Genomic DNA, 14,660 nt, shown 5'->3' with positions numbered 1-14,660 from the left:
AAAATACTTCATAAGCCTGCAGGACGAGGTGGCATGTTATTTTTGCTGCAGGTTATTCTTGCATTGCTTGGGTCTGTACTGAACGTGCAGCCATGTGCTGGGCTTCTTTTGAAGCCCTGGAGATAAGCTGAATAAAATATACCACAGCTGAGAGCTTGTGGTCTCTGAGAAAGGAAAACAGAAAACCGACCAACTAGGTGTGATACCGTGTGGTTAAAGAGACAGTAGAAAACTTGAGTACAATAAAAAAAAGACCACTTAGTTAGACCTGGGGTCAACTTCTGGGATGACAATGTAAAGTGGAAGGCACAGAGTGAACACAGGTTTTGAGGCATGAACCCAAGCCTTTGTTTACTTGCCTTGTAATCAGAGGCAACCCATCTTAAGCTTTGTAGCCACAAGAGGCAGGCCTTAAAGATACTTGAGGAATGTTTTAGGGTTGAGAACCAGAAGTCAATGGCGCAATTCTAAAACTGAGAGGTTGGGAGTGATGATGTCATTTAGTCCTGATCTTAAGGACAGAAAATCAGGACGAGGGGCTGGGGATTTAGCTCAGTGGCATAAGCACCTGCCATACAAGCAGGTGGTCATGAGTTCGATCCCTGGTACCGATAAAAAGGAAAAAAGACCAAAAAAAAAAAAAAAAAAAAAAAAAAAATCGGGACGAAGCCTGAGAAACAGACAGCTCTCCCAACTCAGGGAGAGGAATTGACCATCCCTCTGCTTTTCTGTTCTATTCCAGCTCTCAACTGGACTGCCAGTGTTAGTGAGGGCAATCTTCTCAGTCTACCAAGGAAATGCTCTAGAAACATCCCCTCAGACACACCCAGAGATACTTCACCAGCATCTCTTAGCTCAGTCAATCAATATTCACCATCATAGATGGTTACTTAGGAAGATGCCACAATTCCAATGTGAACAAAACAGGATCAATAGAAATGGCAGGAGATGAGTGTGAAAAGTTTCATATAATCATCTGTTGAAGAGTTTGGACTTTATAGACCTGACTTCCTTAGCTTGGAAGCTTTTCTGTTGGGTATGTAACATACTCAGAAATTGTATACAAAATTTGGTCTCTTAAGATTTTTTGCAGTCCATGATTTTCATCCAATTCAGAAAGGTCCCATAACCAAAGGCCATGGAACCACTGTAGCACATGAGACTAGTTTTATCCAAACCACATTAGTGATGTAATCCACAGCTTTTAAGCTAGAGGAACTGAGGACCAGAGAGTCAAATTTTGGCCCCAAGGCCACAGTGAGGAAGCAGAGAAAGATTTAGTTCTCCTAGCCTCTTGGTCCAGTCAGACCTCAAAATGAGGGTCCAGAAACCACACTGTGAGAAGGCAAGTTCTCGGCAGAAGCAAAATTCCTGACTTCACGTGGGCAGGGTCAGGGGACAAGCAAGAGTGTATACCAATTCCTATAAAAGAAGACTTAACTTGGTTGATCAGGAAGTGTATGTTGAGGCTGCTAAGCCACAACCATGCAAGACACTCTATGACAGTATAATCATGTGCAGGCACACACTTCCAAAGAGGTTCCTGTATCAGGGGTGAAAACAAGAAACACAGATTGGGAGGCATCCAGAGCACAAATGAAGAATTCAAATTGAGAAAAAATACATCAGAAAAAAAAGTCATTATAGCAGAACCTTCTTTGCAATTAGTAGAAAGGATTTTCCAAGCTGCAAATGTCAGCAAAAGCTCAACCCTAAATCAACTGCAGGGAGGCCAGCTTGCTGTTCCAGCAGGTCCCAATGTGCCTAAGTGCACCTGCAGTCACAGACATTTCTGGCTTTGCTCCAGCTGAGGCGTGTGTCCCCAGAGGCCTGAGTTATGTGAAATTTCTGCTTGTTAGCATTTGGCAGCTGACTCCTCAGAGTATGAACAATGTTTGCATATGTCATCATCCAGAGTTTGGACACTTGGGGACACCTTTATTAACAGAAGGGAAGTGCTAGAAAAGCTTTCCGTGGATTTGTCAATAGTGCTGGAAGAAGTCAAAAATTTAACTAATACTAAGGGTACTTATATAAGATAGCAAGTTACACAATATTTAATCCTGAGAGCCGGGAAGGAAGTAGAGACTGGTATTTATATGTTTAGGAATGTTTCCTTTAAAAATTAAAAAATATCTCTAAAGGGGCTGGGGATTTAGCTCAGCAGCACAGCACTTGCCTGGCAAATGTAAGGTTGTAAGTTTGATCCCCAATACCAAAATCAAAAAATAAAAAAAATTTAAAAAAGGAAAAAATCCATAAAAAATTCCAAAACTATCAAGCTGCACAGTATTTACATAAACTCTCCATCAGAATCCCAATGAAAGTTGGGCATGGTGGGGCATGCCTGTAATCCCAGCACTCAGGAGGCTGGGGCAGGAGATCATATCAAGTTCAAAACCAGCTTGGGCTACAAGTGAGTTAAAGTCCAGCTTAATCTGCATAGTGAGACCCTATCTCAAAAAGACTAATAAAAATATATATTAAAAATGAAGTTTTGAACATTTTTTTATCACTTTTAGATGAGCAATTTGGGGAGGGGGTCTTTTTGAGACAGGGTCTCACCGTGCAATGCAAGCTGGCTTTGAACTCACTTTGTAGTCCAGGCTAGTCTCAAACTTACATGAATCCACCCCCCACCCCCGTCCCCCTTGGCCTCCCGAGTGCTGGGATTATAGGCACGTGCCATGATGCCTGGCTTTAAGATGAGCCAAATTTAATCTAGTCCGTGACTCTCAATGATGCCTCCATATTCTCAACTAAATTCTTCCGAATACCTCTGCCCCTTCGACCATTTTTTCACTCAGTAAAATCTCATTCCAGCTTTCCCTAATTGGGATTTTTCCTTTGAACTACTTAATTCTATGCCTGGCAGTTTTGCTAACCTAGACTGTAAACTACAGGAGGGCAGAGGCCACCTATCAAATTATTTTTATTTCTCACTATTCCAAAGATGCTGCTTTGCAGAGAAGGAATTCATTGAACACATGACTGACCAAATTCAATGTTTCCTGTGCCTTACTCTTTTCAAATAATCTTTCTGAAGGTTACAGGTTCCTTGCAGGGTGAAAATTACCACCTAAAGTAATCTCAAGTAGGCAGTGGATATCTACTTACTGTGGATAATGAAGTCTGAAATAAAAAGAGTACACATTTGTTTCCACAGCTTAAGGTCAGTGAGGAAAACTGGGATAATTCTTTGAACAGCCATGTTACCTAGATCTAAAAAAGGAAATAACCTTTCATTCCTGTCACCCATCAGTATCTATTTTCTCTGCTCAAGTTATCTTACTATTTCTCAGAATAGACAGCAATCATTGCTACTTTAAAATGAGAGGGTAGGGGCTGGGGATTTAGCTCAGCAGCATAAGCACCTGCCTTGCAAACAGGGGGTCGTGAGTTCGATCCCCGGTACCGATAAAAATGAAAAAGACAAAAAAAAAAAAAAAAAAAAAAAAAAAAAGAGGGTAGTATTAGTTCCCTGGGTTCTCTAATTTTATCTGACTCAGGCTCTGATTTTATGTTCTCTTGAAATCCAATGGTCTTTTCTTCTCGCTTTCTCTTTTCCATAGATGTAGCACATAACACGAAAATTAAAAAGTGCAAGGTTCCAATTTTGGTTGGTCATTTACTAGTTATATAATGACCAAGGCAGAGCTGAGGTCATGGGCCTCAGTTCTGGATGCCTTCTGCTTCTAAGAGGTTGTGAAGATTGGGAGGGACGATGCATGCAAAGCACTGAGCAGCACTGTACCTGTCACAGGGCAAGAGTTCCACAAAAAGGACCAGCAGCTGTTATTACCCACTGACCTTCAGCAGCAGGAACAATAAAAACTTTTGGGGCTGGGGATTTACTTCAGCGGAGTAAGCACCTCTCTGACAAGCGCAAGGATGTGAGTTTGATCCCCAGTACCAAAAGATTCTCCAGCTGAGATTTTATACTTTATCTAGGAATAAGTCTGGCATAGTATCATTTGATTCCAGGCATAAAGGGCAAATGGCCAAATTAATTTCAGTGACAAACCCTGTAAAGCTAAACTTTGGCTGAAAGGCAGCATATGAGGCCAAGAGTTTGTCAAAAGAATTAGTGGATCTGGGGCTGCTTCCAAGGTTTGAGTGTTGTGTAATTTTATAAGGAAGGAGGGCCCCAGGCAAAACTGCAGTCCTTAACAAGCCTGAAGGTCACTGCCACAAAGGTGGCCTGGAGCCAGAGGAACAAAAGCAAGAGTTGCTCAATTACTAATAAAGAGGCCAAAGGGAGAAATAAACATAAAATAACCAATCCAATGGGTGCTTTCCCAGATAGAAGAAAATGAGAACAGCTATCCCTTTTAATGGACAGTACTAGTTTTCCTTCTGAGAAAAACATTGGTATTATTTCCTCTCCAACACAAATACATAGTAAGGGGAAGAAAGGTGGGTATATGTTTTAGCTGATGTAAGCACATTTTAAAATTCATCTCACCAAGATAAATCATTATCTTTTTTTTTTTTTTTTTTTGGTACCGGGGATCGAACTCATGACTACATGCTTCCCCAAGCAGGTGCTTATAGCACTGAGCTAAATCCCCAGCCCTGATAAATCATTATCCATCTGAAACCCGCAAAAATGGACTATCTCTCTCATGCATTATGACTATGAAAACCCACATCTGCTAACCACATTCCTAATGGGAAGCAGCTGGTGACAGTTCTGTGGCCCTGTGATTTTCTTTTTAGGAAAATATTAGCAAGGACATACTAAGCAGTTTAGTTTCACTGAATTCATTATTTATGGAAAATCACCAGTGCTTTCTATTGACAATTATGGAAATAACATAATTTGCCATGAAATTTAAATTAAAATCTAAAAATAAAAGCCCACCTTCCCCATCACCAGTTCTAGCACAATATTCAGTGCTTTGCAACTGCATAGTTTTATAGTCAGCTTCTACTCTTTATTTTTCATATACTGGTGAATACCAAGACATCTTTGACACCTGGGTATTTCTAGGCTTTAGGCCTTTGCTTTAATTCCCTTCTGAGCCCATCAGTGCAGCAGGTCCAGTGTGTTATGAAGCCCTTCAGTTTAGCTGCATTATGAAGATATGCCTCAGACACACACACACTTCAGCACAATTCAACACTTACCTTTGAGAATTCGAAAAGCTCCTGAAATGCTTCCAGAGTTTGTTATGGGTGAATTACGTCCCCCTAAAATTTACAGGCTGACATTTATTTAAATTTCTATTGCTAAAGACATCCAGTCTGTGGTAGTTTGTGATGGCATCACCCGCAAACTAACATAGAGCTCCAAGTGAAGGACTTGCACACAGTTGCTTCCTGACATTTTGGTTTCTTCCCGCTCCCCTTGTTTATCTCCAAATATATCTCCAAATCTAGTACATAGTCCCTTCCATATGGCTTTTTTTTTTTTTTTTTTTTTTTTGAGACAGGGTCTCTCTATGCAGTTCAGGCTGGTCTTGTGCTCACTTGTAGCCCAGGGTGGTCTCTAACTCACAACGATCCTCCTCCCGAGTGTGGGGATTACAGGTGTGAGCCATCACACCTGGCTAGCCTCCATATACTTTCTTAAACTGCTGAATTTCCTTATGGAAACTTCTCATCTTTTCCAAAAACTTTAACTTGTACCTAGGAAAGTCCTTCCTTGGGCCAACTCACTCTCAGTAATACAGTATGCCATCTGCCCTTTCAGACTCATTTTCCATATAGTCCCATACATCAACCACGGTCTAGTAGTGCTCTAGAACCATGGCTCTTAGCCTATGTGCTGAGAACACTACTAGAATTCCCTTCTCTCTCTTGATTGCCATCCTGATAATCACCACCCAACTCCAAGAGTGCTTAGCTCAAGAATTGCTTCCCATCGCCACTTGAGATGAGTGAGATTACTCTTCCCTGTTTCTCTCTAATGCAGCATCACTGATCTACTTTTTGCTCTCCTTAGCTAGAGTGTGAAATTCTTTGTTGTCTTGAGACAGGTCTTGCTATGTAGTTCAGGCTGGCCTTGAACTATCTATGTAGCCCAGATACCAATTACCCTGCCTCAGCCTCTCCAGTGCTAGGATTACAAGTGTGTACCACCATGCCCAGTTTAGGTTGTCAATTTTTTTTTTTTTTTTTGAGACATGGTCACTATGCAGTTCAGGCTGGCTTTGTGTTCATTTTATAGCAGAGGCTAGTCTTGAACTTGCAAAGATTTTACTGCCTCAGCCTCCCAAGTGCTGGATTACAGGCGTATATCATGCTTGACTAGGCTGTAAAATTCTTAAGAATTAAAACCATACCTTTTATCAGGTGTACAGCATACAGCAGGCACTCAATAAATTTACATTAAGTATTAAATTGTCTTAACTTCCTAAAGACAACAGAATGATGCAGAGCTAAGCCTATCTAGATCTGTACTGTTTAATTAATTAAAATCATTACAATAAATGACTATTTAGATGAATGAAAACTAAATATTCAATCCCCTTTTCACATGAATTACATTTCTGGTGCTCAACAGCCACATGCAGCTAGCTATTTTCTTCTCATACAGGTATAAATCATTTCCATCACTACAGAAAGTACTGATCTACATTGTAAAATGCCTTGAAATATAAAAAAGACACATTGGAAAAGTTATGAATATGAAATTTATGTAACTGAACAGCCAAAAAATTAAAAAATGTGAGCAATTTCATTAAGAAACACAAAAATGCAAAATAAAAAGATATTTTTTACACATTAGGTGCTCAAATTATAGTCTTTTGATAGAACTGACAAGGTATAAGGAAAAAAGCATTTTCAAATACTGCTCATGGAAATATGGCCACTATGAAGCATAATTAATCATGAAAGAAAATGGGCAGAGTATAAGTTAGTACTTCTACACTCAAGAATTATCCCAGCATCCCAATGGGGACAATAGGAGACAGTAAGTTTGGTTTTCTGTAAAAACACTATCTTTGGTTTTATTTTGTTCTGAGACAAAAGTCTCACTAGGTAGCCAGGCTAGCATCAAACTCTCAGTGATCTTCCTGCCTCAGCCTGCTTGCTGAGTGCTGGATATAGGCATACATCACCACACCCGGCTTATATCACTATATGATTAACACAAAAGACTGCCCACACAATTCAGTATTATAATTACCTCAACACCTAGCCAGAAGAAGAAATGCTTAAACACTTTCCCTGCAGCCAATGAAAAAGAAAATCCTTTGCATACTGTGCCTGTTAGTCATCATATTTATGACTGGGTCCCTGTAACAGAGAAAGTGGAGTAACTTCTTAACCAAATCATTGTGTATCACAGGGGAAATAATTTCTCCTTGATCTCCATTTCCACTACTTTTATTTAAAAAAAAAAAAAAGACAAAAATACCCTTTGCTTTCCATCCTTTGTAAGCACTCTTTTATCTATTAATAGTTTTTTTTTTTTTTTTGTACCAGAAATCCAACTCAGGACCTTGTGCTTTCCAAGCAGGCATCTGTGCCACTGGCCTATAGTAAGTTTGAGCTATATCCCTGGCCTATAGTAAGTTTTTGATGCTGAAAGCTTTAAAAATGTCACCTAACTTGGCAAGGTGGCACTATGGGAGGGTGAAGCAGAAAGATGGTAAGTTCTAGCCCATCTGAGGCAATTTAGTGACTTAGCAAATCTCAATATAAAAAAGGAGGCTGAAATGCAAAGCCACTGGATTCAATCTCTAGCATGGGGCTGCGATGGGGGTACAAAACTGAATGGTTTCTTTCTTTGGTACTGGGAATTGAACTCAGGACCTTGTGGTTGCCAGGTAGGCACTGCGCCACTGAGCTTTATTCTTAGCTCAGAATGGTTTCTAATTATTTTCTTCAACATTATAAGATTTTAGTTTGTCTCAGTCTAATTTATTGTATACCTCAAATGGTAAAGATGAATTATCCATCAAGAGATCAGATTACCAACTAGGGCATTGGAAAAGTGAATGGAAAAGTGAATTTTACTTTTTGCAGGGACAGGGTCTCACTATGTAGTTCAGGCTGACTTTGAACTTCCTATGTAGCCCAGGTGGCCTCAAACTTGTGATTCTTGTGCCTCGGCTTCCTGAGTGCTAGGGTTATAGGTATGGTGCCACTGTACCTAGCATTAAAGTGAATTTTTAAAGCATCTGAGGCAGGCTGGCAAAAGACCATGCATAAGCTAGTCTCAGATCAAAACTTTTCTATAGAACCCAAGTATGAACAGCAGTCTGCAATGCCCAAAACAGAAACATAATGCCAAAATGAAACTACTTCAAACACACGGTTTACACAAATTTCCATAGTGTTTCATACCAAAGTATTTCCTCTTAACGCTTTACTCTCCCTTCCCCCAATTTCTCTAACTTGCCTCACTTGGTTTCTGCTTCATTTGTATCCAGTTTTCTACTTAGGAAGAATTTCAAGGCCCAAAGCTCTTACTTCCCATACCATTTTTGGAAGTCCAAATCACTGGCTGGAAACTTTGCAAAGGAATGCCTACCACTTTCAGGAATTTTACTTCTTTATTCAGATGATCTAAGAGCCTTCTTTATCAGAAGTACTACCCTTTACAAGGCAGGAGGTTTGAGAGATCCTTAATGTCAAGCAGTGGTAGAGCACTTGCCTCACATGTGCAAGACCCCAAGTTTGATCTCCCACCCATCAAAGGAAAAAAGAAAGGGGGAAAAATGTTACATCACAAACTAGATTCCAGTTAACAAGGATTCCCTAAACTGGGCATACTGGCACAAACATGTAATCCCAGCACTCAGGAGGCTGAGGCAGTAGGCCAACACGAGTCCGAGGCCAGCCTGAACTAGAAAGTGAGGCCCTGTCTCAAAAAACAAAACAAAACAAAACAAAACAAAATATAAGGATTCCCTAAACCTATAGCTCTACAAGCAATAAAACGCTCTTGAGTTAAAATGTAAGTTATCCTAGCCTTCCTCTGTTCATAAATATTCAATGTAGATCAGTGACTTGAACTTTAGTTTGTTTTTTTGTAGTACAGGGAATTGAACACAGGCAGTACTGAGCTACGTCCCCAGTCCTCCTATTTCCTTAAATTTTGGGACAAGGTCTTGCCAAGTTGCCCAGGCTAGTCTCAAATTTGTGATCCTCCTGCCTCAACCTCCTGAGTAGGATGAGATTAAAACTGTATGCTGCCATATTCCCCAGTGGGCTTGGTGTTAACTACATAAAAGAAGACTAAAACATTTTAGTAAGGGCCGTATGGTCCAGCTATAGCTATAGCCTAGGTCAGCTATAGCCTAGCCTAACACGGGCTATGAGCGAATGCTTCATGTACACAAGACAACTTACTCACGTAAGAATGGGAGCTATTTTTCTCACACAGATGATCTAAGAAGTTAGTTTCTTCTTTAAATTATTTCTATCTCTAAAGCTTAAACAGGTGAGGCAGAGAGCACTTGGTAACCCTTGTACTTGCTCCTTCCTCTCAGGCTTAAGAGACACTTTGTCTCTGCCATAAATGACTGGGCCATTTGGCTCCCTTCTAACCTCTAATAATTCTCCCCGACACACTTCCCCTTAAATTCTCACACTCATCTCCCTTTCCAGGTTTAAAGGTGGAGTCCATCTTAGCAAAAATGTCTCTCACCAGTGCCTTACTCAGATGCTGGCAGAACCACATACTGCCCAGCTCATGTCCCAGTCCTCTATCCTGAAACAAACAAAAGCACACATACTGAGTTTCAGGCAAGCAACAAAAACATCCACTGAGATGGAAAAGAAAGCTCAGTTTGGGTTAACTAGGGTTCTTTACATTCTAACTTAAAGATCGAGTCAGTCGAGAACACCCATGGGAATAACAATGTCAAAGCAGGTGGAAGAGAGCAGAGATAACATATATGGTCAGCTTGCTCTCAGGTCCCCAGAGCACTCTTCCTCCCCAACAAAGTGCCTGGCCAATATTTCCTTACCATTTGAAACTGGCCTAAAACAGGTGAAAGCCTGATAAAGGCCTGATTTTTTTTTCCCCTTTTGAATAAAATTAACAACTGATTGCCTGAGGCATTCTCCATGGAGCACTGCTTTATACTGCTGCAGTTGCAATTCTTCCTTGAACGGTACGGCTGACTACGGCAGTTAGAGTACATAAATCCCAGCCTCTTGCCCTCCTGGGTGGCACTGTAGGTTCCCACACCTTTGCACAGGCAGCACCAGCTATCTGGGAAGCCTTATTAGGGAACACAGGAGACATATCTTTTTACTGAGGCTATGTTGTAAAGAACAAACAGAATCCAGAAAAAAGTGGATAAATTTATAGCTACTCACAGCATTACCCGAACCACAATTACTTTAAGAGTTTTACAGTGAGCCGTCATTCACTTTTATCCAAAGAGAGAAACTGAAATCTAGTCCATTATTTTGGAAAGTAACATAATGACTGGTCCTAAAGAATAACTTTTTTTATTATCATGATTCATGAAAAGAAACCAGGGTAGACAGTTCAAGGAAGGATACAAAGAATGCCCTGTTTTAGGTTCCAAATTTCTTCTTTTTGATGGGTGGTGGGAGCTGAGCAATGATATCATCGAGGGGCCGCTCTACCGCCACAAGTGTCCTTTCATCCAAAAGGTCCAAGAAGAGTAAGGGCTGCAGAGAGATGACAGTGATGCCACAAGTAGTTATATTTCAAGGAGGGAGCTGTTAGCCTACTCAAAGTCAAATGATCTAAGTATTTCCACCCCTCAGTCTCAAAACAGCTGGAAAGTTGTGAGCATGTAACTGAGTTCACTCATAAGTATGCTTGTGGAACTTCTGAGTTGGGCCCGGCAGTTGTAGCTCGATGGATATGTTTTATATAGAGTGAAAACATTAGCCACAATAGAGAAAATCAAGATATATTCAGTGACTTCTATTTGCTTGAAATTTTATGTTGTGGAACATTCTTTAACTATAATTCAAATTGAAAATCCAGCTTGCACACTAACAAAGACCCTCACCTAAGCATAAACATCATGTTGCACTACATATGGCTTTCATTTGAGATAAGCACAATGTGTCTTATATCCTACTGAGGCAAGCACAATGAAATAGACACAAGTGACATACAACCTCAAAAAGGTCACCCATCTCCCACAAACCAGGCTATCTGTCCATCCAATGAAGAAGCTATAATGTTGAGCTTATTCATCTGATAATATCATAAACAACCAACCATCTAGAATATATTATAAGCTATTTTACCTTATATATCTTGGAAATTTTAAAGGCATGGGCTGTGCGCCTCCGGAAGACATCTGATTCATTCTTAGGAGGAAGTGGATTATAGAGTACGGTTTTGTCATTTGGAAGAGGCTAAAAGACAAAGACATATTACTTAAAGTATTATCTTATTGGGCTTTTATAGACAAAAGGACTGCAGTAGTTTTTCAGGCCAACACCATCTTCCCATCGCCGTGAAATATACATTCATTACTTCCCTTACTGCTCCTTACTCAGGAAGAGAGCTGTAGCACTCTTCCAGCCAGAGAGCTTGGTACTCTATACCAACAAGATCTAAGGAAAGCTGGCGCCTCTGGTCAGCTTCATCAGTAACACTGTGTTAGAAAAGAACAAACAGGCATGTGCAGAGCTCAGCCCAGGCAGGATCTATACTTTCTGGATGCTTCACTAACCAAATCACAGAATGGCCAAATGACTCAAGTTCCCCCAGGTGAAACCTAAACACAAATCACCTCCACTGATGTCACTGACACCTTGAGATGGCCACTGGGAAAACGAAAGGTAGTTTATCTTGTCATCCTTGGAAAATAGTTCAGTCCAAAATGAGGAAGGGCTTGGGAAAAAGCAATCTGAGCTGAGATACAGAGAGGCAACCGAGTGGGAGGGGCCCTTCCTGTATCACTCATCTCACAGAAGGCACTTGTCAGCCAGCTCTACCTCCCACACACAGAGAACACAGGGCCCAGGAGATGAGTTTCAGTGACACATTCCTGTGCACACCTCCTTTACAGCCATCTGCTGCTTTCCCCACGCTCCTTTCTTACCCCCCCCCCCAGATACACCAAAACAGCCAGTGTCAATTGCAGTTTAAGCTCAAACTACAGTGTAGGCATGACCAGGGCCCACAATGCTCCTAGGAAAACCTCTGCCCAGCAAAGACATGTACATTTGGGGTGAATCAAAGCAGGAGGCAGCAAAGTAGAGTCTGAAACAGAAGAAAATATTCACATCTCACCTAAATCAAAATTATAAAGAATGGGTTTTGCTAGCAAGACTGTTCTCAAGACATTAGTAACCAACGCCTCAAACCACAGTTTGGGCCAAGAGGCACAGTAGTCAAACACCTGTCTATACATTTTTAAGAGAACCACTTATGCAGTGAGCCCAGCATTCGCAGTGAAAACTGAGTTGGCCTAATTAGTGATATCCTCTGACAATGGCTACCTTCATAACACTGACCTAATCACTTACTTAGGTTTATGTGCTCTTTGGCAAGTCACAGCAGCAAGAAGTAATACTTAAAGGCAGCCACCTTTACTGGAAGTCTCCTGAGAGAGGTAATACAAACAAGGGACTATCAAAGAAAAGCTCCTTTTGTACAAAGAATATACTAGGAATATTTTCTCTGATTCTCCTTCTTCTCTCCAATGAGGTATATTGCCCCTGTGCCCTCTCCCAAGGAATTTGTACATACTAGGCAAATGTTCTATCACTGAGACACACCGCCAGGATTTTTTTTTAAAATTATTTTTTAAACACTTTTTATTTTGAGATTGGTTTTACTAAGTTGCCTAGGCTGGCTTAAATCTGAAACCCTCCAGCCTCAGTCTCCCAATTATAGGCACATACCACTATGTCTGGCTAATCAGTCAGACTTTGAATTTGAAGCTTACCAAGCAGATTCACTAAAGTGGCAGTACAGAACTCACCAAGGACTTATCAATGATGCAGAACATGTAGGCATCATGGAGGAGGATGTGCATTGGTCTCTTGGGATGAAAACTGATGTGTGTGATAGGAGTATCCCTCTGGAGCCAAAGATGGTGCAAGCCCTGCTTCTGGACATTCCGGCTCCATTCTGTATACTGTTTGTCTGGGATACTGTACTCAAATACCTAAGAAAAGACATGACATAGAGGAAATCAAAGTTAATACTTGTAAAGTCCAGAAAGATCTCGTCACTTCTTGGGTTTTCACGTCTGATCCCTAATCAGAGAGTATCTAAACAAACCTTGATTGCACCATATTCTGCTTTATGCTTTCTCTTCCTTAAAAGTAAAAAAACCTTCAATTTTATGTAACAGTCAGGGGAAAGTTATCCTGCAATCTTGCTGTCCTCCCCCAAGATAAGAGCAATCTTGGATCTGTTATTTACATCTTTTCAGAAGTATTTTATGTGATAATATATATTGCTCTGTTTTGTTTTAGTTGTTTTTACAAGGTCTCACTATGTACATCAGGTTGACTTTGAATTCTGGATCTTCCTGCCTGAGTTGTCTGAAAAAAATACTGCTGAAATTGCACCATGTCCAGTTTACATGCTATTCTGTAACATTCTTTTGTCATGTAACTTTGTTATCAGTACAGATAGAGATCAGTCATGCCCCCCTTTTTTCTTTTTTCATAAAAATCTTATGTATTTTATGATACATAATAATTATATTTATGTAAGAACTAAATTACAGTGTAATTCAGGACACGTTTACAATGAGTAGTGATCAAATAAGGAATTAGCAAATCTACTGCACAAATTTTATCATTTCTTTTTTTGTACCAGGGATTAAACTCACTACCTTAGGCATTTATACCACTGAGCTAAATCCCCAGCCCCTAATTTTATCATTTCTATGTGTTGGAAAATTTCAAACTCTTCTCTAGTTGTTTTGAAATATATAATTATCAACCATGCCCCCTTTGAAAAACATGTAACAATCAACCTATTTACTTTATGACTATATCATGACTTATTTAATGGACATCAGGTATTTAGAATCTTTGATTATCAACCAGGCTGTGTAATCATCTTTTTGCATAAGTGAATATATGTAATAAGAACTCTTACAGAACTGTGACTTCTGCATAAAAGCATACATGGATTTTTAATTTCTGAAGATAGGGACTGCCTATCTCCAGATAGTATATCCCCCTCCAGAGGGGATATACTAATTTATGCAATGTATATGAAGGCTATTTCCCTATATCTTCACAGATAAACCATGTCTTTCCCTATATCTTCACAGATAAACTGCATTATCTTTGATTTTGCTAACCCAATAGGTACAAAAAATTTCCCACCATTTTAATGATACAACCACTTAAAGGAGCAACTGCAGTAAAAGGTATCAGGTAGACATTATCATCATGTGTGACAAAGCATGAATGTGATTTCAGGACTCTTTTATTGTTTGGTCAAAGTTTCAAATCTATGAAACTGAGATTTTTTGAACACAGTGTATACAAATATGCATATGAATATAAAAATTGCTCATCAAAGTAGTAAGCATCCCCTCACATAAGAAACTGAAAGATCAAATACGGTCCAAAAGGTACCATACACACTGTTAAGGGGAATGAAACTGACCAAAGGAAAGAACAACTAGGATGGGGAAAAAGAGAAAGGAAATGGGAAAAAAAAAATACACACACACACACACACACACACACACACACACGCACACACATGCACACGAGACAGTTAAGATAAC

At 40.0% G+C, this 14,660-nt stretch overlaps 1 protein-coding gene across 2 annotated transcripts in view; it reads right to left on the bottom strand.

Moving 5' to 3' along the window:
- Positions 1-10,400: 10,400 nt before the first annotated feature.
- Positions 10,401-14,660, bottom strand: part of Utp4 (UTP4 small subunit processome component) — a 31,138-nt gene continuing 26,878 nt past the window's right edge. For both annotated transcript variants that reach the window (XM_003471991.5, XM_063247564.1), the window contains 3 exons: positions 12,885-13,070; positions 11,197-11,307; positions 10,401-10,602 (listed from right to left, as the gene is read on the bottom strand). In XM_003471991.5, coding sequence (XP_003472039.1) covers positions 10,486-10,602; positions 11,197-11,307; positions 12,885-13,070 — 414 coding nt within the window. In that variant the 3' untranslated portion in view covers positions 10,401-10,485. The remainder of the gene's footprint in view (positions 10,603-11,196; positions 11,308-12,884; positions 13,071-14,660) is intronic.

Source organism: Cavia porcellus, unplaced genomic scaffold (assembly GCF_034190915.1).
Source record: "Cavia porcellus strain 051 isolate PalLab524CR breed Dunkin Hartley unplaced genomic scaffold, mCavPor4.1 scaffold_4, whole genome shotgun sequence".
NCBI lineage: Eukaryota > Metazoa > Chordata > Mammalia > Rodentia > Caviidae > Cavia > Cavia porcellus.
The sequence above is the reverse complement of the archived record's forward strand: the minus strand, read 5'-3'. Positions and strand labels throughout refer to the sequence as shown.